Genomic DNA, 24029 nt, shown 5'->3' with positions numbered 1-24029 from the left:
GGGGGGGGGGGGGCAGATAGCAACTATCACAGCCTCACACCAGGACCATACAAAGGAGGCCCTGGCGGTCTTTGTCCCGCACGGTAAAGAGGAGAGGCGGGTCGCACATAAAATACAGCAGCCTGTCAATCATTCAGTGGACTGATCTCACACACACACACACACACACACACACACACACACACACCTGGTAAGATAAATGATGTGTTTTTGGGGGTAAAGCAGGCCGTCCACAAAGCCAAGGGTTGGCGCTTTGAATACAGTTGCTTCTATCCCAGTCACTGCCAATGTGTCCTTGAGCAAGACAGTCTGCGGCTGCGCATGGAGATGACCAACACCGGCGTGTGGCTTTTACTTTTATCTATATATATATATTTTGACTATTAATATTATTAAAAAAGGAAAAAAATGTAATTCTGCAGAAACAACCTAATGTTATCAAGAAAATATTGAGGCAAAAAAGAGAAAAAAAATGTAATTTTGCAAAAAGTTAAAATATTAAAGACAAAAAAAGTATTTCGACGTTGCAATATTATGTAAGACAAACAAAACAACAAACAAAGTTGTCATTTTGGGAAAATTAGCCAAAAAAGTTATATTACAAAAATAATAAAAATAATAATTTTTTATAATTATTTTTTTAAAATAAAATTATAAAAATAATAATATTGAAATATTAAAGTCATAATACTATGTTTATATTTTTTGTAAAAAAATAAAAACAACGCCAGATATGGGGGAAAAAAACAGCTGTCATTTTACAAAAAAAAGTCAAAATATTTCGAGAAAAATTGGAAAAAGTCAGAATTTGATGAGAATAACAAAAATGACAAAAAACAAGATCAAATGGAAAAAAGATAAAATATATAAAGGGGGGGGGACTTAAGTCCGGTTGGGAGACATATAGTTCCTTCAACATGTCCCGGGTCTTGCTGATGCATCCTACCATGTCCGGGTGGGAGTGCCGATGACAGTTCCAGTTCCTTGGAATTTTTGTGGAAGTGGTTTCCATGGCGCCAGTCCACAAAGTCCTGAATGAGATTTCTGATGAAAGTCGTCCGAGAAGTTCTGAAGGTGGCGGTTGGGAAAAGTCGGCAGTGCAGCTGACTTAAAATAGCGGCATGTCATGCGTGACAGGAATAGATCTGACGAGTTAATGATTGACGTCTGTCAGCCAGGGTTTGAGAAAAGAAAGAAAAGAAAGTGACGGATGCAACAAAGCAGCGTACCGTATTCCCGATTCCGGGTGGCTCCTTTCCAGGGACCAAAGACCACGATGAGGACTTTGAGCGGCACAGATTGCTACGTCTTGTCAGACGCTTCCAACCACGATGGCAGACCTCAACGACCTCATCAGGCAGGCTGGAGACTTCGGGCCTTTCCAGAAGAGACTGTTGTTGCTGTGCTCCCTGCCGCTGGCCCCCTTCGCCTTTGTCCTGGTGGGTGCTGTTTTCTTAGGGAAGACACCCGAACACTGGTGTGCGGCCCCCGCGGGCCAACGCCTCCAGAATGAGTGCGGATGGACGGCGGTGCGGGCGAGGGAAGTCACCGTGCCCCAATCGGGACTGTCCTTCAGCCGCTGCGAGAGGTTGGACTTGAACTGGAGCCCCAGTCAGAACATATGCAGTGAAGCGGAATGGCCGCCGTCCAACCGGACCCCGGTGGTGCCCTGCCATGGGAGATGGATGTTCCATGAAGGCCACAGCACGTTCGTTTCTGAGGTATTCCCACGTATTGTCATGGCCGTCGCTTCATGCTTTCTTTATGGACCCCGACTGAGTCCTGAGGCCCCGGTGGGGACCACATAGTGACTAATGACAGGATGCTACATGCTAGGTTCATTGGCCACTCCGAATTGAATGTGAGTGTGAATGGTTGTTTGTCTATATGTGCCCTGGGATTGGCTGGCCACCAGTCCAGGGTGGACCCCGCCTCTCGCCCCAAGAGAGCTGGGATAGGCTCCAGCATAAGGATCAACTTCACTCTTAGCCCGAGTGGTTAGCATGTAGGCCACATAGCCAGGTGATTGGGAAGACCTGGGATTCGATTCTCCGGTTGGGCATCTCTGTGGGCAAGATAGATGATGTTATACTTTACAGTTGGTGCCAGGGTTTCTCATCCAATCCCCCCCCCCCCCCCCCCCCACCTCAGTTCTCCTTGGTGTGCGAGCGCTCCTGGCTGGCTGACCTCAATCAAGTGATGGTGGCGTGTGGGCTTTTCCTCGGTTCGTTCATCACTGGCTCCATGGCAGACAGGTGTGATCACACGTTTGCCCAACGACCCCCCCACAACATGAATTCCACAGCTGAATGCTACCCGACAGGTTTGGCAGGAAGCCATGTTTTATTGCGTTCATCGTGTGCCTCAGCGTGGCCGGCGTCGGCGTCATGCTGTCGCCGTGGTACCCGCTGCTGCTCGTCTTTCGTTTCCTGCAAGGCTGTTTTGGAAAGGGCGCGTGGTCAGCGTCCTTCGTGCTTTGTAAGTTGACTGCGCATGAATGCCGCCGGGGGAATGTCTGCCTTATTCTGGTGTGGTCACGTGCAGTGTTCGAGTTCTTCGGCTCAAACAACAGGAAACTGGTGTCCATGGTGTGTCAGACGTTCTTCTCCATGGGGATGGTGATGCTGCCTGGTCTGGCGTACCTCGTGTCCTCCTGGAGGACCCTTCAACTCGTCATGAGCGTCCCTTCCTTCCTGTTCATCTCGTACTACTGGTAATTGCCATGTGGCGAGCCAGAGATACGGTTGCATCGGTAGAGTCATGCCAACATGAGCAGGCTAGCACCTAGCCCGATAGTGCTAAGTGTTCATATAAGTGTCTACCCAAGAAAATGGCTAAAGCGTTACTATGGTAGTGTTAGCATGATAGCAACGTTGACATGTTAATGTTAGCATGCTAGCACCTAGCATGACAGTACTAAGTGTTTATATAAGTGTCAACCCATGAAAATGGCTAAAAATGCTAATATGCTAATGTTAGCATGCTAATATTTTTGTAATACAAAATCAGGTACAATAGGGGTAATAGGGGTGTAAAGGTGACTATAGGGGTGTTATTTTATGTCGAGGACTCTAATAATGTTTACATAATGTATTTGGAAGACCCATGAGAATGACTAAAAATGCTAATATGTTAATGTTAGCATGCTGACAATGCTGACATGCTGACGTTAGCATGCGAAACACCTAATATGATAGAGCTAAGTGTGAATATAAGTGTCAACCTATAAAGATGGTTACAAATGCTACTATGCTAATGTTAGCATGCTAGCAATGCTGACATACTAATGTTAATAGGGCAAAATCTAGCTTGATAGTGTTTATACGTCAACCCATTAAAACAGTAAAAATGCTACTACGCTAACATTGGCATGCTACCAATGCTAACATGCCAACATGAGCATGCTAGTGCCTAGTGTTAATATAAGTGTCTACCCAAGAAAATGTCTAAAATGTACTATGGTAATGTTAGCATGATAGCAACGTTGACATGGTAATGTTAGCATGCTGTCACCTAGCATGAGAGTACTAAGTGTTTATATAAGTGTCAACCCATGAAAATGGCTAAAATGCTAATATGCTAATGTTAGCATGCTAACAATATTTTTGTCATACAAAAATCAATAGGGGTAATAGGGGTGTAAAGGTGACTATAGGGGTGTTATTTTATGTCGAGGACTCTAATAATGTTTACATAATGTATTTGGAAGACTGTAAACATGTTTCTATGCCAAAAGGAATTCATTAATATTGGCTCAGACGTCATGGAAATGAATTTCTTGTGGTCGGGTCTTGAAGCAATTCAGGAGGGACGAGTTTTATAATAAAGTCAAGCGACTCGTTGGTGTAGGATTGTTCCAGAATCTCCACGCTGGCTCTTGGCTCAAAAGAGGACGTCAGAGGCAGCGAGGATCATGTCCAACGTCGCCAAGTGCAACGGGAGAAGTCTGCCGCAAAACCTCCAAGAGGTATGCTCCCTTTGTGGCACTCCACTGCCGCAGTGAGGATGCAGCTGCTCATTTTCACGTCCCAGATGATTCCTCTGGACATGAAGAAAGAAGTACGTCCTGTATCTGTATCTGTCCTGGACTTGGTGAGGACACCTTGCATCAGGAGAAACACGCTTATTTTAATCTACGCCTGGTGAGCCTCTTCAATGGTGACCTCATGGACCAGAGCCCTGCCTTCCACGCTCTTTAACTTCGCCTTGATGCCCCCCCCCCCCCCCCCCACACACACAGGTTTACAAGCAGCATCGTGTACTTCGGTCTGGTTTTGCGACTGGGGATAACGGGTGACAACCATTTCTTGGAGTTCTTCATCGCAGCGCTGGTGGAGCTTCCCACGGGCCTCATTTTCTACCTTCTGGTTGACAGAATGGGCCGACGCGCCTTGATGGCCGCCACCAATTTAACAGGAGGCCTCGCCTGCCTCATTGTGGCCTTCGTCTCCTCTGGTAGGTGGAGCTGATGCTGGCAGGGTCACATGACATCTTCAGCAAAGCTCTCCCATATAATGAAAAATGAAAGGATGCAACTTAATATAAAGATGCTTTTCCACTTTTCTGAGCGATAAACGTAGTTGGAATGTTGTATTCTGGTGTTAGACCATGCCAACGGTTCACATCAGGAGGCTTTCGCATTTGGAAGTGAGCCCTGAAAGAAGTTTGGGATGGCTCAAAACGCTCGGTTTCAGAGGGCGTGGTAAAACTGCTCCTTTGTGATGTCACAGAGGGGCAGACTTCCTTATATGGGCGTGGCTGTAAGTCAGATCAACTTTTAAAAACTGCTTTTTCTACTCTGTTCACTCGCCAGCAAAGCCCGATTTCTTTCCAATTCCCAAAGACGCCAGCATCAGACACGAGTGGCTGGAGTTCCTGACAGGATTTTTCTCCTCATATTTTGACTTTATTCTTGTAAAAAAATGCAGTTGTTTTTCCTCCAGCTGATTCTAATTTTCGGCCCCGAATATTATGACTTTATTCTTGTAAGATTCTAACTTTCCCCAAAGTAATTTCCCCACAATGACACCTTTATTTTGTCATTTTTTCCCTCATAGTACGACTTTTATTATTTTTTCAGCTCCATTCTGGTAAAATAATGAATGTTTTTTTTCATTAATGCCGGATGTTTTTTTTTTCATATTTTCTAACTATTTCAAGTTTCTTCTTGTATATTTTTTCTCTTAATATAGTGACTTTATTCCCATAATATTCCAAAGCATTTGTGCCTTGACAGCGGAGCTGTCCTGGATGAGGAAAGCTGCCGCCGTCATCGGGAGGTTGGCTATCGCCGTGGGATTTGAGACGGTCAGCTTTTCCAACATCGAGATGTATCCGACCACTCTGAGGTGTGGAATGAATTGCTGTGGCTGTTTTTTTTATTAATTACATTTTCTCAATTTCTGTCAAATATTATTTTAAAAATATTTCTAAAATTATTTCTCAGAATTTGTGTGATACTACGAATTTTTTTTCTCTCAATATTTTGACTTTATTCTCCCAGTTTTTTGAAATAACATTTTCAAAATATTTCTACAATGAATTTTTTCTCTCATAATTTGTGTGAAATTACATATTTTTTCTCTTAATATTTGGACCCTATTCACCTTGTTTTTTATATATTTATAATTTTCGAAATTTCCTTGTTTTTCCCAAGAATCTGTCTCACTCACACCAACTACCCTCATGTCCTCCTTCACTACATCCATAAAGCTCCTCTTTGGTCCTCCTCTACGCCTCCTACCTGGCAGCATCCTTCTATCTCTCCTCTGGACATGTCCCAACCATCTCAGTCTGGCCTAAAGGACTTTATCTCTAACATGAAATGTCCCTCTGATGTACTCCTTCCTGATCCTATCCATCCCGGTCACTCCCAATGAGAACCTCAGCACCCTCATCTCTGCTACCTCCAGTTCTGCTTCCTGTCTTTTCCTCAGTGGCACTGTCTCTAGACCAAACAACATGGCTGGTCTCGCCACAGTTTTGTATAGGTGTACAAGGACCCTGTGGAGGAAAGGTAGTGACGTAGACGGGGTGACTACTAAGTACACCAAAAGGGTTGTCAATGTTGACTCGGGTGCTTTCTGCCATTTGCTAGAAATCTGGGCGTGTCCGTGTGCTCATCGGCCAGCGACGCCGGCATCATTGTGGCCCCGTTGCTGCTCTACAGGCTGGCCAGCATCAGACGGGAGGTCCCGCTCTTGGTCTTCGGTAGGTGAAGAATGTCCTGGCCAACGCCTCACACGTGAAAGAACGCCACACGCCAAGCCCACACAACGTGTGTTGTTGTTTTTTGGCGTCAGGGGTTATGTCGCTGGTGTACAGCGGCTTGGTGATGTTGCTGCCCGAGATGACGGGAGTGGCGCTGCCAGAGACCGTGGAGGACGCGGAGAAGCTAAAACGGTACATTTGCTTTTCATCATTGAAAACAATATCTGGTCCTTTCTTATGTGTCCTTTCCTACAGGAAACATCACCAAGCCAAGGACGCAAACAGCGTGCTTCCATGATGGCAGGATGAAGCCGGAAGATTTCGGCATCCTTCCACGCAAAGATGACATGATTTTTCTTCATCATATGATCGCTTTATTCTCATAAAATTGTGACATTATTGTGACTCTCCCTTAATATTTTGACTTTATTCTGGTAGAATTACAGCCATTCAATTTTTTCAATTATTTGTTTCCTAATATACTGTATCTGCTATTGCTCTTCTTTCATCATTTTCAAAAATATTTCATCTTGTCAATATTTGTCTTCTACCATTTTGACTTTATTGCCATCCTATTCTACATTTTCCTAATTTTCCAAAATGTCCAACTTTATTTTTGGTTTTGTTTGTTTCTGATATTATCATAACTTTAAAATCAATGTGACTAAAATGAAATTATTTCTCCTCATAATATTATGACTTGTATCTAGCATGTTAGTACTAAGTGTTTGTATAACTGTCAACCCATGAAAATGGCTAAAAATGCTAATATGCTAATGTTAGCATGCTAACAATGCTGACGTTAGCATGCTAACACCTAATATGATAGAGCTAAGTGTGTATACAAGTGTCAACCTATGAAGATGGTTACAAATGCTAATATGCTAATGTTAGCATAATCTAGCAAAATCTAGCTTGATAGTGTTTATACGTCAACCCATTAAACGCTAACATTAGCATGCTACCAATGCTAACATGCCAACATGAGCATGCTAGCACCTAGCACGATAGTACTAAGTGTTCAAATAAGTGTCTACCCATGAAAATGCTACTATGCTAATGTTGCTAGCAATGATAGCGCAATGTATGGGGAAAGCTAAATGTCCTAAACAAGTGCTGTGACCATTTTTTGTGGAGTTATGTGCACATATGTCGAAAATCTCGCAATATTACCGAATCCTTGAAAAATAATGACCGAATCCAGACAGTGATACGGATCATCCATCATCATGCGACCGACTCATCTTTGAGTGAGTGGTCGGTCGGTCGGTCGGTCGGTCGGTCGGTCTTTCTGAGCATCTCCAGACAACAATAGCAGCGATTGTCCAAGATGTCTATTTGTATTTGTATTTGTAATCTAATTGCGATGGAGGCTTTTGTCCCGCTGAAGGTTTACCCAGAAAAGGCCCAGACCCAACAAAAGCTGCCCCACATACGCGGGGTGGACTGAATGGGACGACCTGACGGCACCAACCGAGCTGCAGATGCCGGCTACGCGTGAGAAGTGGGTTTCCCCTCAAGCGTAGACGTGCCCCCACAGTGGTGACTGTGGCATCCCGGGGGTGTCCCCACACCCACAATGGCTTTTTGATATTGGTGATGACACAGAAAAACAGAAAGGACACGCCTCTAAGGGGTGTATGATTAGATGAGCGCTCCTCACACATAACGAAGCTCCGCTGACCCGTTAAACGGGGGCAGAGGGGAGGGGGCGTGCGGCTGTGAAGTAAGCAAGTATGTTAAGACCTCCCAGCGGGGGCACGGCGAGTTTACAACTAAAAGGGCGAGGAGGAGACCACGGCTGAGAAAGTCGTCCCAGGTTTCCTACAGGAGCCCCTCGGTGACGCCTCATTGGTGGAGATGCCGGCCGAGGAAGAACGGGAAAAACTGTCCCACGTCATCAGACAGTGGAACCACAACAGACTGGACTTGTTTGAGATAAGCCAACCGGACAAGGTGAGCAACCTGGAGCTAGCTGTTCAACTAAGTTTGGGTGTCCAAATTGTGGCCGGGGGGCCATTTGCGACCTGCGGCTGATTTTAGACCTGAGACCATCTGACAAACATAACTAGAACTAGCTAATAAAAATATCACCAAAAACTTTACAACAATGAAGTCAAAATATTCAGAGAAAAAGTTGTAATAGAACGAGAAAAGTTTGAAATTCATGACGTAAAATTAACGTAAAATTCTGAAAAAAAAATCTTGATTGGAGTAAAAGTTATTATTTTATGGCAATATAGTCAGAATTACAAGAAGAAAGTAAAAACAGTAAAAATGTAACAGAAAACGAGGGACAAAAACACAAAAGAGTAAAAAAATATGAAGAGAAAGAGTCGTATTCTAACAGAAAATGTTAGAAGAATAATCTCATAAAAACGTCAGAATATTACAAAAAACAAAAAACTAAAGAAATTTAGCATTTTTGGAAAATTTGGTTGGAGAAAAAGTTATAATTTTGGGGGAATTAAGTTATAATTACAAGAAGAAAGTAAAAATAATAATAAATATATATAAAACAACAGCAAGTAAAACAGAAAAAAATTACAGTAAAGGAAAAAAAGTCATATTCTAAGGAGAAAAAGTTATTATTTTATGGGAATAAAGTCCATATATTATGGGAATAGAGAAAGTTCAAATTGTAAAAAAGAAGAAAATGTAATAAACAGCAACAACAGTAAAATATTATTGGAATAAAAGTACAAGAAAAAAGTTGAAATAATGGGAATTTTAGACAAACCAGCTGTATTTTTATGAGAATAACGTCAAAATATTAAGCGAGTCGGGTAAACTGGTAATATTAAGTGGAAAAAAGTCATTTTTCATAACATGGAGTTGAAATATTACGGGAAAAATATTACTGGATTATCCAGACTATAAGATGCCCTGGAATGTAAGTCGCACCAGCCAAAAATGCACAAAGAAGAAGAAGAAAAAACGCAAAAAAAAGTCGCATTTTGGGGGGAAAAGTGTGAAAAAATAACACAAGTCGCTCTGGTGTATAAGTGGCAGGACCAGCCAAACCAAGAAAAAAAGTCTGATTCATAGTCTGAAAAAATCAGAAAAAAAGTTGGAATATTACGAGAAACAAAACAAAACAAAAGTTACTTCTGGAAAATTATTTCTGGGAAAAAGTTCCGGGAATAAGTCCAAATATCGCCAGAATAAATTGACCAAGATGATTTAAGAAGAAAGTTGAAACATTTGTAAAAAAAAAAAAAAAAAAAAAAAGATCCAAGCTCCAAAGTTGATAGATGTACTTTTTTTTTTTTTTTTTTTACAAAATATCAAAGTGTCAAATTGGCCTATTTCATTTTTCACTATGCGGCCCTCGCTGGTAAAAAGCTTTGGACCCCCCAGGTGTAAAATCTTGCATATTTAAGCACACTGAGCACGGTTTTGTGTGTTTGTTAGAACCTGGTGTTTCACGGAGTGATGCGCTTCTACCTTGAAGATCCCTCCGGAGGGAACGTGGCCACCAAGTGCCTTCGTTTTTGCAGCAACGCCTCCACCCGTGAGGTAGTCCAAGCTCTCTGGGAGAAGTTCCGGCCTGATCTGAAAATGCTGAGTGACGGCTACTGTCTCTACGAGATACACGCCGATACAGGTGAGGCGCCCCCGTTCCCATTTGAACCGCTAGCTAGTAATGCCACGTGTAAAATGTATGCCATATGATACGCAATGTAGCGAGTGACACCGCTCACGCTAATGATCAAACGCCTGGGTCAGCATTGACTGTCGGGACAAAGGCGCCAAAGTACCTCCATTGGTAGTTTTTTCTCTGCCCCGGTTTTTCTTGTTAGCATACAATGGTGCCATTAATATTAGCATACGCTCCGGTTAGCATGTTTTTCGGTTAACATAGGAAATTCTGCCTCGGTTTGAGCACATTCTCTTGTTAGCATACAATGGTGCCATTAATATTAGCATACGCTCCGGTTAGCATGTTTTTCGGTTAACATAGGAAATTCTGCCTCGGTTTGAGCACATTCTCTTGTTAGCATACAATGGTGCACACAACATTTTTGTCTTATTGTATTTGTATGCTGTCTTACGGGGAAAACTGATTGGGCCAGCGTACATTTTGGTTAAAATTGGAGCTGTTGGAGAGTTGACTGTGGGACCTCGGAGTTTTGTTGTTGGTGACTTCTTCCTGTGCATCACAAGAACGTAAACTGGGCCTGGATGAAAGACCTTTGGAGGTTCAGCTGAACTGGAACTCTGACAACAGAGAAGGACGTTTCGTGCTCAAGCAGAGCAAGGTATGAGGCTCAGAGGTATGAATAGTATCGATAGTAATGTATGTGTACATTTCTATTTTTGCTGCTCAACAGGAGAGCAACCATAATAAAGAGAAGGGGGGCATGATCCAGACCTTCAAGAGGACTCTGTCAAGAAAAGAGAAGCAGAAAAAGAAAGTGCCTGACGGGCCTGCGGAGGACGGGTAAAACATTGGAGTTCTATTTGGTTCAAGGGAGATGGTTTACTGTCCTCGTTATTATAATCAACATCAAGGTCCAATGGAAACCCAGCAAACGGTGGACCAGAAGGACCAGAAGAATCTGCAGTAAATAAATGGAAGGGAGATGCTCGTAAGTCATACACTCCTCATGCGGACATCTTCACCTCGATGATTCACGATCAGAGATGAATAAAGTATCTATCGTACAGCTGCCAGAAAGAACACAGAATGTCCTGAGCCAGCCTTCGTCAACCAGCTGGGATTACCACTTGGAATTATGATCACTGACCACCGTGAGTAGAACGCTAGCTAGCTCATACTGGAACACAGGGGTGCCCAAAGTACAACTGTAACACTTTTTAGCTCATACCGGAAGACAGGGGTGCCCAAAGTACAACTCTAGCACCGTTTGATCTCATACTTTAAGACAGGAGTGCCCAAAGTACAACGCCAGCACCATTTCAGCTCATACTGGAAGACAAGGGTGCCCAAAGAAGAACTCTCAAACCTATTTAGCTCATACTGGAAGACAAGGGTGCCCAAAGAAGAACTCTCAAACCTATTTAGCTCATACTGGAAGACAGGGGTGCCTTTTTGAAGATTCTCTTACTGGTTTTTTAATGTCTTAACGGCCTTGCACCTTCTTATTGATCTGATCAGCTTTCACCGTATCAACCCCCGCCGACCCCGCGGTCCTCCGGCACCGGCCTTTTAACAAGACCAAAACCCAGAAGGAAAACCCAACTGGAGTACCTTTTAGCTCCCACTGGAAGACAGGGGTGCCCAAATAAGTACTCTGGCATCTTTTCACGTGCTAACCCCAATCGTGGTCCTCTTGTCCTCACACGATCAGTGGAGGAAGCCTTCCTGTCCGCGGTCATCAACTACGCCAACATCTCCACCGTTCACTTCAAGCTCTCGCCGGCGTACGCCCTGTACGCCGCGGGTCGCTCCGCACTGCAAGGCCCCGCTTCCTCATCGCACAATGTGACCTCCATCGCCGACAAAATGGCTGCCATGACCGGCAAGATTATCCAGGCAAGTGAACGATGAGCGTCACACCGCTGCGTCCAGTCATGTGACATTGGAAAGATCTTTCAGAGGCAGCGAGGCATCGCCGGCGCTCTCGCCTTCTGGTTGGCCAACACGTCTGAGCTGCTGAACTTCTTCAGAAATGACGCCGACCTCAGCGGGCTCACGCAGCAAAGTCAGCTGGACCTGTCCCACCTGGTGCACCAGGCTTACAGGTTGGTGCACCCATGCCTGAATTTTTCCATTTGGGTGTCGTCTTTGCGAGCCTTATCCCGCCCCCCTTGCCCCTTAGCCAGCTGATTGGGTGTCTCCAAAGTGAGCTTGAGAAGCACCTGCCAAGGTTCTTCATGGATCCTGAGCAACACGGTCTTCTGCCTGCCGGGATAGGTGATGCAATCCATAGCTCACGTCCAGAAGAACTTCCTGATGTTTGCGTTCCGTGCCGCTCCCGACAGAGATGGTCTTGAACACCTTGCTGAGCACCATGTCGCTGCTACGCCGCTACCGGGTCAACCCCGCCCTCGCCATTCAGCTCTTCTCCCAGCTCTTCCACTTCATCAGCTCTTGGCTCTTCAACCGCCTCATGAACCCCGACGCCGATGTAGCCGCCCCTGGCGTGTGCTCACACTACTGGGGGGCGGCCCTCCGCCAGAGGCTGACGGGCATCGAAGCCTGGGCGGAGAGGCAGGGCCTGGAGATGGCTGCCGACTGCCACTTGGGCCACATTATCCAGGTGGGTTGTTGTCCCAACAGGGGCGGCGCCGCATCTTGAAAACCTTCTTTTCGTCCAGGCAACCACGCTACTGACCATGAAGAAGTACACGACGCAAGACGCCGCAGCGATCCACAACACGTGCTTCAAGCTGAACTCACTGCAGATGAAAGCCTTGCTAGCAGGGTACTTCTACGCCACCGATGAGCCCGCCATCCCCGCTGTAAGGTTTGATTCCGTCACCCCCACAGTATTCCTTTTATTGGAAAACAGCACAAATGGCCCCGCCCATCCGGCGTGTACCTGGGATACTGCTGGGATAGGCTCCAGCAAACACGCCACCCCGGCCCATGTGGCCCTCACTGGACACTTGAAAACCAAAAATTAGCATTAGCATTAGCATTACCATTATCATTGTCACCGTCTTGCCGCAGGATTTGATCGATGCCGTGGTGATGGCCGCCAAGGCGTCTGCGGACCGAGAGATTGAGCGAGAAGGACGAGACATCGAGCTAGAGGAGAGCCTTCATCTCCGCCTGCCCTTCCTGCTGCCGGAGGGAGGATACTCCTGCTCCAACGTGAGAGGAACCCCTCCCGGCTTTCGGGAATTTCTGGAACCCATTTGCCACCGAGGTAAGGGACTGGGAATTGAATATCACAAAAGAAAGTGAGGTTCTCCTTCTTCCTTTTGTAGGTCTGTGCTGCTTCACCTCTCAGCACAACCCGCAAGGTGACTGGACTATCTTCTTTACGGACACCACGACATCCGCTGGACTTCCAGACACGGTAAACCATTAAGAGCCAATCAACGAGCAGTCCTGCCAAGACTGAACATTTTGTCCTGAAAAGGAAAGCCAGCAAGAGCCGGAGGGTCTAACGGTCACCCTGAGGAAGCCCCTAAACTGCAGCATGGGGGTCAGCATCGTGGCAGCCAAGGTAAACCGGGATGGAACTAGCCATTATTGTCTTAGTCGACTCATCGGAAGCTGGTTGTTCGGATTCGCCGGTTAGGCCCGAGACCAGGGAGGGTGTCCAAAGTCTGGGCCATGTGCAGTTTGTGGCACACATAGCAGTAAAATCTAACGACAGAACCAAAAGCCAACGGCAACAACAGTTATGTTATGGGAAAAAGGTCATAATATTATAAAAAAAATTTTTTTAACAAATTAAAAATAAATAAAAAAATAGAAAAAAGAGCTATAACTTTACAGGAATAAAATCCAAATATTTCAAGAAATAAGTCACATTCTACCAGGATAAAAAGTCACAATTTCACAAGACTCAATCATGAGGAATAATAATGTCAATTTAGTAGCAGAATTTGAATATTTGAAAAAATATTTCTAAATGTACTCTATTTCTGCCTCAGGGGGCGGGCCAGGACCACCTTGGGATTTACATTAAATCCGTAGTCGAGGGAGGACCGGCGGCCATGGTGAGTTGTGATCGGACACGCCTCACGTCCCGAGGTCGGCCGCCCCTCAAATCTTCCATCTTGGGTACAGAGCGGTCAGCTGACGGCGGGGGATCAGCTGCTCAGCGTGGACGGACGCAGCCTGCTGGGCCTCAGCCAAGAGAGGTAGCAGCGCCACGTGACAAGCCGGGACCTTTTTCACACTGAGCCCTAAAAGTTTGATTTCTGTCGTATCAGGGCGGCGGCCATCATGACACAAACTGGCCCTGCTGTCTCTTTAAAAGTTGCAAAGTTTGCCGCACGCCACCACGGTCTTGGGGCTCTGCTGTGTGGTCCCACCGCTGCCAGGATTTCAGGTAAAAAGAAATCCCATCTGCTGATCTCCATTTATCTTCTGAGGTCGGAAGTGCCGAGTCAGCAGCTGCCGAACGAAGCAGGGAAGCCCAGAATCCGTTGGAAAAGAAAAGCTTTTATTTTTAATTGCTCTTTTTCACAATTTTTGTTGGAGGTTTTTTTTTTTGTAAATAATTTTAGTATTTTTTTTTATATATTATGACTTATATCATCATATTACGATTTATAGTATGACTTTATTCCCATAAAATTATAACTTTTTCCCAAATATTTTCCCAAGATTTGTAAAGATGTTTTGTAATTTTTTAATATATTATGACTTAAATTATTATATTATGATTTATATTATGACTTTATTCCCATAAAATTATAACTTTTTCCCCCAAACATTTTGCCAAGATTTGTAAATATTTTTTGTAATTTTGTTTATATATTATGACTTAAATTATTATATTATGATTTATATTATGTCTTTGTTCCCATAAAATTATAATTTTTTCCCCAAACATTTTGCCAAGATTTGTAAATGTTTTTTGTAATTTTTTGTGTAATGTTAAGACTTTATTCCCATTAAATTATAACTTTTTGCGTAACCTAATTTTCCCAAAATTCTCATAATATTATGATGTTTTTAATTACAACTTTATGCTACTTTTCCTCTTAAAATTACTAATAACCAATAACTTTTTTTCTATAAATGTTTTGACTTTATTGTTGGACAATTACTGCTGCTTTTCTATTTTTAATATTGTTGGGGGGGGGGTTGTTTTCTTGTTGCCAACTTTCTCCTTCTGCTAATTATGAATTTATTCCCATAATATTTTGACATTTTTCTCCTAAATATTGTAACTTTTTCCACAAACTTTATTTTGCTGTTTGTTTCTCATAATATTACAACTTCAAAATTTCTGATTTAAAACGGTGTGCTACTAAAATGATTATTCCTTATTACAAGTTTATTCTGGTAAAATTGTGCATTTTTTCTCATAAAAAATAAATTAAATGTTTCCTGTTAATATTTTGACTTTATTCTTGTAATATTGCAATTTTTGTTCCATTTCTGCTGATTTTTTTTTACCATTTCAGCTTTTTTCTTATATATTCATATTATTATTTTATTTTGACTTTATTCCCATAATAATACAACTTTTCCCAACATTTTTTGTATATAATAAAGCTAATTAAAATTATATTTAAAACAATTAATGTAAACATTGTGTTCTCTGTCCAACTTTTTTCTCTTTATATTTTGACTTCCCACTTCCCACTTTTGGGATGAACGGGTGATAAATGGCCGCCCTGGGGGACGCCAACCCTCACTGGAAACGAGTCATTGCCGGCAATGCCAACCAAACCCCGACACCGCTCCGACAGGAAGCTAACAGTCTGAATTAGGTGGTCCGGTGGCCCAAATGACCACCTTGTCTCTCTCCACAGGGGAGGGTGGCAGCCACGTCACGGCCAACCGCGATGCCGAGGATCCAGGTCAACCGTGGAGTCGTCGGGGACGGGGCAGCAAAATGGAGCAGATCATGCAGAAGAACCGTCAGTTTTATCGCTCCAATCCCAACATGACCAGTAAGTGGCATCCATTTTGATCCCTTTGGCGCTCTCGCTCTCGCGCTCGCACGGTATTGGTCTTCCGTTGTTCTTCCCGCAGATTACGCCTCGGAGGATGGAGATGATGGAGATGTGCGCGGGAATAAGTCTGCTGCTAATCTTTGCACCCATGTATGAATTTTCAACATAAATCCACTAAAGGTGTCACAAGGTCTCACAAACGCTCGCACAAGATTGGGTCCACGAGAACCAGAAGTTGATCTGGGGTCAGGTTGTGGGGTCTTGGTCAGATCTTCCCTGAAAACAATCTAGACCGAATCTAGATGCCGAACCACCTCATTTGGTTCTGTATGACTGATAAGAAGTCTCACTCTGTTCTCCGTTGTTCTACCAGGCATCTAAATGCTAATTGCTTTCATTTATACGTTTATTATCTCAAAGAGCGAGAGATCCCGTCATCCTGTTTTAATGCGGCGAGATCTTGTGGCACCCTTAATATCCACTTTTACTAAAATGCTTGACTAAAGGAAGGGTCTGACCCGACGACGCTGGCGTTTCCTGTCCGTGTTTAGATGCTCCGCAGGGAATATTTCACCCTCCCAGCCCCCAAATCTCAGGACCAGAGCAGCCGACCCCAGCAAATGTTCCAAGTGTGCTTGAGGCCTTTAGGAGGACACAGCTCCGTTATCAAAAGGACCTTCATGGTAAAGCGTGACGCCACCCTGTTAGCATAGCACCCTGTTAGCATAGCACCCTGTTAGCATAGCACCCTGTTAGCGGGGTGTCCAAACCTTGTCCCCAGCGAGCCACATAGTGACAGTGAAAGGATGCAACTTTGCCACTTTTGTAAAGATACGCTAAGTAGGAGCATGTTAGCATCTGAAACTGTCATGGTGAAAAAGCTTTTCTTTTTTATTTTATTTTTAATTAACTTTAATTTTTTATTGATTTTTAACTTTTTCCCCATTTTTGTTGGTTTTTTTTTGCATTTTCCCAAGATTTGTAAATAATGTTTGTACATTTTTTGTGTAATATTATGACTTCATTCCCATGAAATTAGAACTTTTTGTGCAACTAAATTTTCCAAAACTTCTCCTAATATTACCATGTAAAATAGGTAAAGCCTTTTAAAAAAAATTACAACTTTATGCTACTTTTCCTCATAATCATTATCTTCTTAAAATTACAATTTTTTTTCTATAAATGTTTTGACTTTATTCTTGGAAAATTACTGCTGCTTTTGTATTTTTAATATTGTTGTGGGGGGGGGGGGGGTGTTTGTTTTCTAGTCAACTTTCTCCGTGTAATTTTCCTTCTGGTAATTAGAAATTTAAATTTATTCCCATAATATTTTGACATTTTTCTCCGAAATATTGTAACTTCTTCCACAACCTAATTTAAAAAAAAAACTTTATTTTGCTGTTTGTTTCTCATAATATTTAAAAAACTTTAAAAATTCAGATTTAAAACGGCGTATGCTACTAAAATGATTATTCCTTATTACAAGTTTATTCTGGTAAAATTGTGCATTTTTTCCTCATTAACAAATAAATAAATAAAACATTTCCTGTTAATATTTTGACTTTATTCTTGTAATATCACGATTTTTGCTCCATTTCTGCAGATTTTTTTTAACCATTTCAACGTTTTTCTTATATATTCATGTTATTATTTTATTTTGACTTTATTCCCATAATATAACTTTTTCCAAAACAATTAAAATTATATATTAAAAAAAATTGTAATGTAAATATTTCAACTTTTTTCTCTTTATATTTTGACTTTATTCTGATGCTCTTCCCACTTTTGCTTTCTTTTTTAATGCAGTGTTGGCTAATAAGAAAAACTATTGCAAGCTGCAAATGGCCCCTGGGCCTCCTTTTGGACACCCCTGCACGAACCAAAGCAGTAAACGGAGACAATGCTTTGTTCATTCAACGGAAAAGCAAACTAACAAACATCTCTGCTCTTCCCTCCTAGCGTCCAGCTCTCTCACAGGAGAACTTGTGTGTGGACACAGGAGGCCCCCTGCTGGACACAAGTCAGAACCGGAGTGCAAAGCTAAGCACGGATTACCACCATCACCTGCCGATCCGCCCCGGCTTCTCCTCCCAAGACATCTTCTCTGACAAACCCAGTGCGCACCAGGGCACCTGCGCCGGAGTGTGGAGAACTCCATTTTCCCAACAAGCCACACCAACGCCTTCCATCCAGCCTATACGCATAGACATCCCTGTCACCAGGTCCCCCGGTGTCGGGGCCAATCCTCCGCTCACCACATTCCAGCAGAGCGCCAGTCAAACCCTCCGAGTGAACGGACACATCCAGAACTCCACGCGTCCCACGGCTGCTGCTAAGAATCTCCCTCTGTTAGCAAAACCCCAAGTGAGCATCACCCCCACCAAGCACGTTTCCTTCCAAGAACCTCCCGCCCAACAGCAACCGACCGGGCCAGCAGACCTCCAGGAGCATACACAGGCCAGGGAGAAGCTGAAGGAGAGACCGAGGTCACAAGAGCTGGAGCCCCTGGAGCAGGAGGCTAAAGAGGAGGAGACCCGACGACATCGCAACCTGAGCCTGGAATGGCGGTTTCAGAAGAGGCTGAGGGAGATTCAGCAACGACGAGATGATGAAGATGATGAAGAAGACATGGATATGATGGTGATGATACAGCAGCTGGACACAAGAGCTCAGGTAGGCATCAGGACTGGGAAACGTTCCTCGTGTCCATTGGTGCGTTCCTTCTTACTTATTCTGCAATAGGCTGTGGAAATCTCCACATAAATACAGCCATAAAGTTGCAATATATATTTTAAAAAAACAAACAAAACAAAAATTAGGTTGGGGAAAAGACTAAAGTCCAAATATGATGGAGTAAATAAACTTTATAAAAATAAACTAAAAAATAAACATTATTTTTTTAATTTTAATTTTCTTTATTTTATTTTTAATTTATTTTTTGTCATATACCGAAGTACGAGGTGATATGACCATAAACTTTATTTTATTTAAAAAAAAAAATTTATTATTTTATTTTAATTTTAATTTTATTTTTAATTTATTTTTTTGTCACGTACCAAAGTACGAGGTGGTATGACCATAAACCTTATTTTATAATTTGTTTTTATTTTATTATATTTTTATTTTATTTTTAATGTATTTTTTTATTTTTTTGTCATGTACCGAAGTCCGTGATATGACCATAAACATAAATGTTACTTTTTAAAATTATTTTATTTTTAATTTATTTTTTATCCCATACCAAAGTACTGTGTGATATGAGCATCCAATGCCATAATGTGTACCATAGTGCGTGTCAATATAGTGATATATATAGCACATCATGACTGGTTCAAGACTCTTCATCCTTGGATTTAGCAAACATCAACTGCTTGTATTGTTTCTTGAATTGGCTCATCGTTGTGCATTGTTTGATTTCCTTACTCAATCCATTCCATAGTTTGATTCCACATACTGAAATGCTATGGCTAGCATAACGTAGTCCTAGCATAGAAGTGTTTCAAATGTACTTCTTCCCTGAGATCATATTTCTCCTCTCTTGTAGAGAATATTGGATGACATTTTTACGTAATTGGTTATTTTTAGCCTTATGCATTATTTTATTGCTGCTAATGATGGCTTTCCTTTTCTTTGGCGCACTGCCGCTTGGGAGATAACATGAAGTACAAGAAGGGATTTGCCTTCGTCAGCGTGGATGTATAATACGTTATTTCTTCCTCTAGAACGACAGAACCATGCTGGGAAATGCGGAGAGCAATTTTAAAGCGCAGACAAAAAGCGTTCCCGCCCCAAAGCGTGAGAAAAAAGGTGATTGATGACGAATCTGTGTGGCAAGGAGTCACTCATACAGATTTTTTATTGTCGTATTCTCATTCCTTGGCAGATCACACACCAAGTGGATGCCTTCAAGGTCCCCCGGAGTTTAGAAAGTGAGTGTTAACTTCCCTGAGAAGAAGAACCCTGACATGAATAAATAGTATCCACTAGGAGTGGAAAGTCAAGCATTGTGTGTGGATCCACAGGTGCCAGGACGAGAAAACACGGAGGGTGTCGGCTCCAGAGAAGCTGACGTTCAAGGAGCGCCAGCGTCTGTTTTCTCCGCCATCTAGTGCATGAACCGAGCTGGACGCTTGGACAACTTGTGTTGAATCAAATGTACAATTTCACAGTCTAAAATGATGGCATTATGCTGAGTAGCAGCAAACACTTGATGTTAGTATCATTAGTAGCAGGGGTGTCCAAAGCAAAATAGAAAAAAATGGCCATTTTGCCAAGAATAAAGACAAAAATTATGAAGAAAAAAGTTGGAAAACTGGAAAGTACCAGAAAGTTAGCCAGGTTACCAGAAAGTTAACCGGACCAGAAACTTAGCCGAGGAAGCTAGCTTACCACTTCCACACGGAATGCGAGGGGAACCTTTTTTTACCCACCCACTCGTCGGCCATGCCATGACTCCATGAAGTGTTAAGGTAATGTAATGTAAGGTAATGTCTCATTCATTCATTTTCTACCGCTTATCCTCATGAGGGTCGCGGGGGTGCTGGAGCCTATCCCAGCTGTCTTGGGGCAAGAGGCGAGGTACACCCTGGACTGGTGGCCAGCCAATCCCAGGGCACATATAGACAAACAACCATTCACACTCACATTCATACCTATGGACAATTTGGAGTGGCTAATTAACCTAGCATGTTTTTGGAATGTGGGAGGAAACCGGAGTACCCGGAGAAAACCCACGCATGCACGGGGAGAACATGCAAACTCCACACAGAGATGGCCGAGGGTGGGATTGAACTGCAGTCTCCTAGCTGTGAGGTCTGAGCGCTAACCACTCGACCGCTGTGCAGCTTGGTCATGTCTCAATGTTGTGTCATTACTGCCACCTAGTGACGAGAATATTAAATAACACTTGTGTTTCTATATGTTTTGAATAATAGAAGATCATAGGTCAGACTGCAAAACTGCGAGGGACAAAAATGCTGCAAATTTGCATCCTTTCATTTTTCAGGAAGACCTTTGGACCCCCCTGCCTTGTACAGAAAGTTCACCTTTTTGATGTAGTCTCGTACACCTTATGATTAAAAATGTGTTTTCAACATCATCACCTATTTGACGCGTTGATAAAATTGCACCACCGCCTTCTCCTGCTCGTGGGTTTCTATGGAGCCCTTGCGGAGTCTGCGGATCTCGTCGATGGCCTCAATGCCGGACATCTTCCTGGTCTTGACCAGGTAGCAGGCCAGCATGGTCCCAGTTCTGCCATGGCCGTGCATGCAGTGGACGGCCACGCCCTGGCCGGGAATAACGTACGTTAGTGATGGATTATGTGACAGCACAAACGCCAGCGGGAATCTTGACGGGAAGACGCTGGGAATGGCTCACTTTGGAGCGCCATCGGACACACACGCCCCCCCAAACTATTTAATGGTGTATTGGTGAAACAAGGCGCTGTTGGTCCAGTCCCAACATATTGCCGTGACAACGAAATATCAGGTTTTGGGCTGTAATATCCAGCCTAAAGCGCTGGCAAGGAAATAAAACCATAATAATGACATTTATTATAATCAAATAATAAAAACGATGTACTATTATCAACAAATACATATATTTTGTATTATGAAATAAGTATTGAATAATGATTTAAATAAGTAAAAAAAAAAGTCCCAGAAATGAGGCTTACTTCTCCCTTGGCGTTGGCCTCCTCCACGATGGCGAGGAACCTGTCGATCTGACTGGGCGAAGGCGGAGTGAAGTCCGCCATCTTGATGTGGTGCAGCCGCAATGATGGACACGTGTCGTAATTGTTTGGCTTGTGCTCACACAGGCACACCAGATGCTTGATTCCCTCGTCCAGCAGAAACTGGTACTCTGCCGTCATCCGGGGCAGAGCCAGTCCGGCCACCCGGCCCGGGTCCACCCAGGAGAAGTTGTTTGGAGCCGTGGGTGCCATTCTGGGGAGATAGGTTTTAGGTCTCAGGAAGTCCCACAATCATGCTTTAAAATTGATTTCACACTTAGCCTGCCAGAGAATAAGACGCTCATCGAACTGGCCCGTGTCAAAACCTTTCTTTCTTTTTATTTTTATTTATTTTATTTATTTAATTTCAGACATGCATACTATGTTACATTCATGTTTATCACATATATACACTTACAATATCTCTCTCTCTCTATATATAAATATATACACACACACATGCAGCATACATACACATTCATACATATACATATATACGTACATATATACACACACATACATACACAACACATGTCTGAAAAGGAGCAGGAAGAAGCAAAGCTAATTAAATACCACCCCTTCTCCACACCAGAGCAGTTACCAATTCAATAAGTGATTTTTTCCCCACATATAATCACAGAATCTTTCATAAGACAAAACAACAACATAAAATCTCAAAATATAAAGCCAATGCATGATATCCTGAAAAAATAAGTTAGCCATGCTACCAGGAGGTTAACCATGCTTCTGGAAAATGAGCCCAACGATAAGTAGTGAGAGGAAATGTTCTTTTGGACAATTTATTTATTTTTGTATTTTTTTGTGATAACCAGAAGAAGGACTTAATTGAACTTCTATATTAACCTTTTGTGTTATTCCATTTATATTTATGATAATCATTGTGGGAAGCAATAATTAGGGGTTGCTGTGTAGGGGACAGGCTTAAGTGTCCGCACCAATGGAGGGCGTGGTCACGTGGTCACTGGTGAGCGTGTGCGGAAGTATAAAAAGACACTGTTGTCACCCGAGAGTCAGGAAGAGGTAGGAAAGGCTAGGAAGCCGGATTTTTGGATCGAATATTAATATTCTGCCATCATTGCTTTACATCCTCTGGTCTCAAGTAATAAATCGCAAGTGTTGTGGACTTTGTGTCTTTGTTGTGAGCGTCACAAAGACGTGTTTGTTTGTTTTCGGCATTTTCAGCACAGTCCCGTTACATGTGTTTTATTATAAGTTTATTGGAAGTTATCGCCTGAGGGAAAGACACCGATTTGAAAGCGGCCAACAGCTAAACGACTGTTAGCAACCAGTTATCGCCCGAAGGAGATAGCTAATCAAAAGACACTGATTTAAAAGTGGCTAGCCGGCTGTCAGCATGTCAGCTAGCGAGATGGCGGCCGCTGTCACATTTAGAAAGGCTACCTTGTGTCACACGAAGGAGACTATGAACTCACACCGTCGGTGGGTCGAGGGTAGTCGGCTGGCTGTTCGTCGCGTCACGTCTCCGATGTGGAAGAGATGGAGATTGGGTGTTCCACTCGCACCTGTTACATAACCACGCAGAGCATGGTGGGAAGTATTGCTGAAATGCGCACCCGACCGTCCAATCCGGGGAATGGGCACATACGTAACTTTAAAGCATGGGGGTGTTTTATGCACACTTGTGGACGGGCCCAGCGGTGGCAAACATGGAGGGCCGAGACATAACAGATTTTTATTTCCAGTCGGTCACTAAAGAAGGCGATTTTAATAATTAACCCTCCTTTGGTTTGAGGGAAGTAGCTCATCAATGAAATCACCTGATTGGAAAGAAAACCTGCGGTGCTTCGGTCCTCCGCCGACACGTGGGCTAGACCCTTCTAGAATGAAACGCAACATACAAATCACAGACATAATCATATAGTAATCTTTATAATAATAATAATCAGAATATTTATTCATAATCTTATATCACAATGTTTATACAGCATAATCGTAACGTATCACAATTATGTATTATTCATATATCATAATTCCGCGTTTTGCAGACGTGTGTCAGGATGGCCGAGCGGTCTAAGGCGCTGCGTTCAGGTCGCAGTCTCCCCTGGAGGCGTGGGTTCGAATCCCACTTCTGACAGCAATGTATTTTTTCACCATTCAAAAATACTGCGGTAAACCCCAACTACAATTTAATCTCACGCTACACATGTTAGTAGTTCATTTATCTGCTGCTCTAAATGACTTTTATAAAAAACACAATCTTTCATATCCATCTACGGTCCACGACTGTTTTTTCTGAAAGAAGAAAACCATAAAAAGCACATACGACAGCAGCAAAAATGGAACAATCAGCGGTATATTTTGTTAGGGGTAACACAAATAATGGCTATAATGTAAAATATACATTACGCTGACAAAAAATCCCCAACTTGTACTATTGTATGCACACATACAAACAAACCAACAATAAAAACACATTTTCCGGGACTGGTCTATCGTTGGGAGGGCTCCGAAAAAAACGGCCGAGCTGATTGGTCAGAAACGCTGGCCA

The 24029-nt window shown here is 43.0% G+C and overlaps 3 protein-coding genes and 1 non-coding gene across 9 annotated transcripts; 3 read left to right on the top strand and 1 right to left on the bottom strand.

Moving 5' to 3' along the window:
• The first annotated feature begins 33 nt into the window (after positions 1 to 33).
• On the top strand, positions 34 to 6694 carry slc22a3 (solute carrier family 22 member 3). 5 transcript variants are annotated; one of them, XM_058057888.1, is made up of 12 exons: positions 34 to 1721; positions 2152 to 2255; positions 2369 to 2478; positions 2545 to 2713; positions 3850 to 3967; positions 4033 to 4142; positions 4241 to 4455; positions 5237 to 5348; positions 5657 to 6016; positions 6098 to 6210; positions 6303 to 6402; positions 6466 to 6694. In XM_058057888.1, the coding sequence occupies exons 1-9, from the start codon at positions 1332 to 1334 to the stop codon at positions 5877 to 5879; spliced, it is 1551 nt and encodes a 516-aa protein (XP_057913871.1). In that variant the 5' UTR covers positions 34 to 1331; the 3' UTR covers positions 5880 to 6016; positions 6098 to 6210; positions 6303 to 6402; positions 6466 to 6694. The 5 variants fall into 5 exon arrangements, with proteins under 5 accessions (XP_057913871.1, XP_057913869.1, XP_057913868.1 ...); XM_058057886.1 differs by having other exon boundaries at positions 2324 to 2478; XM_058057885.1 differs by having other exon boundaries at positions 2369 to 2713.
• Positions 6695 to 7957: 1263 nt separating this feature from the next.
• Positions 7958 to 21347, top strand: LOC131107384 (afadin). The gene is given in 24 exon segments (XM_058057363.1): positions 7958 to 8166; positions 9625 to 9817; positions 10378 to 10472; positions 10545 to 10654; positions 10726 to 10802; positions 10882 to 10965; positions 11526 to 11919; positions 11997 to 12091; positions 12160 to 12437; positions 12496 to 12639; positions 12851 to 13049; positions 13111 to 13202; positions 13266 to 13352; positions 13786 to 13851; positions 13922 to 13995; positions 14068 to 14186; positions 15622 to 15762; positions 15845 to 15915; positions 16317 to 16448; positions 17572 to 17652; positions 17725 to 18438; positions 19488 to 19572; positions 19649 to 19694; positions 19788 to 21347. Coding segments are annotated over 24 exon segments (3567 nt in total). The 5' UTR covers positions 7958 to 8070; the 3' UTR covers positions 19882 to 21347.
• dusp23b (dual specificity phosphatase 23b) lies at positions 9511 to 23118 on the bottom strand. 2 transcript variants are annotated; one of them, XM_058057364.1, is made up of 4 exons: positions 22922 to 23102; positions 21443 to 21713; positions 20868 to 21053; positions 18784 to 19710 (listed from the first exon to the last, which is right to left on the bottom strand). In XM_058057364.1, the coding sequence occupies exons 2-3, from the start codon at positions 21710 to 21712 to the stop codon at positions 20868 to 20870; spliced, it is 456 nt and encodes a 151-aa protein (XP_057913347.1). In that variant the 5' UTR covers position 21713; positions 22922 to 23102; the 3' UTR covers positions 18784 to 19710. The 2 variants fall into 2 exon arrangements, with proteins under 2 accessions (XP_057913348.1, XP_057913347.1); XM_058057365.1 differs by having other exon boundaries at positions 9511 to 21053; positions 22954 to 23118.
• Positions 23119 to 23532: 414 nt separating this feature from the next.
• Positions 23533 to 23615, top strand: trnal-cag (transfer RNA leucine (anticodon CAG)). The gene has a single exon. It is a non-coding gene; the product is annotated as a tRNA-Leu (tRNA).
• Positions 23616 to 24029: the final 414 nt, after the last annotated feature.

The sequence above is a fragment of the Doryrhamphus excisus genome, chromosome 19 (genome assembly GCF_030265055.1).
Source record: "Doryrhamphus excisus isolate RoL2022-K1 chromosome 19, RoL_Dexc_1.0, whole genome shotgun sequence".
NCBI lineage: Eukaryota > Metazoa > Chordata > Actinopteri > Syngnathiformes > Syngnathidae > Doryrhamphus > Doryrhamphus excisus.
The sequence above is the reverse complement of the archived record's forward strand: the minus strand, read 5'-3'. Positions and strand labels throughout refer to the sequence as shown.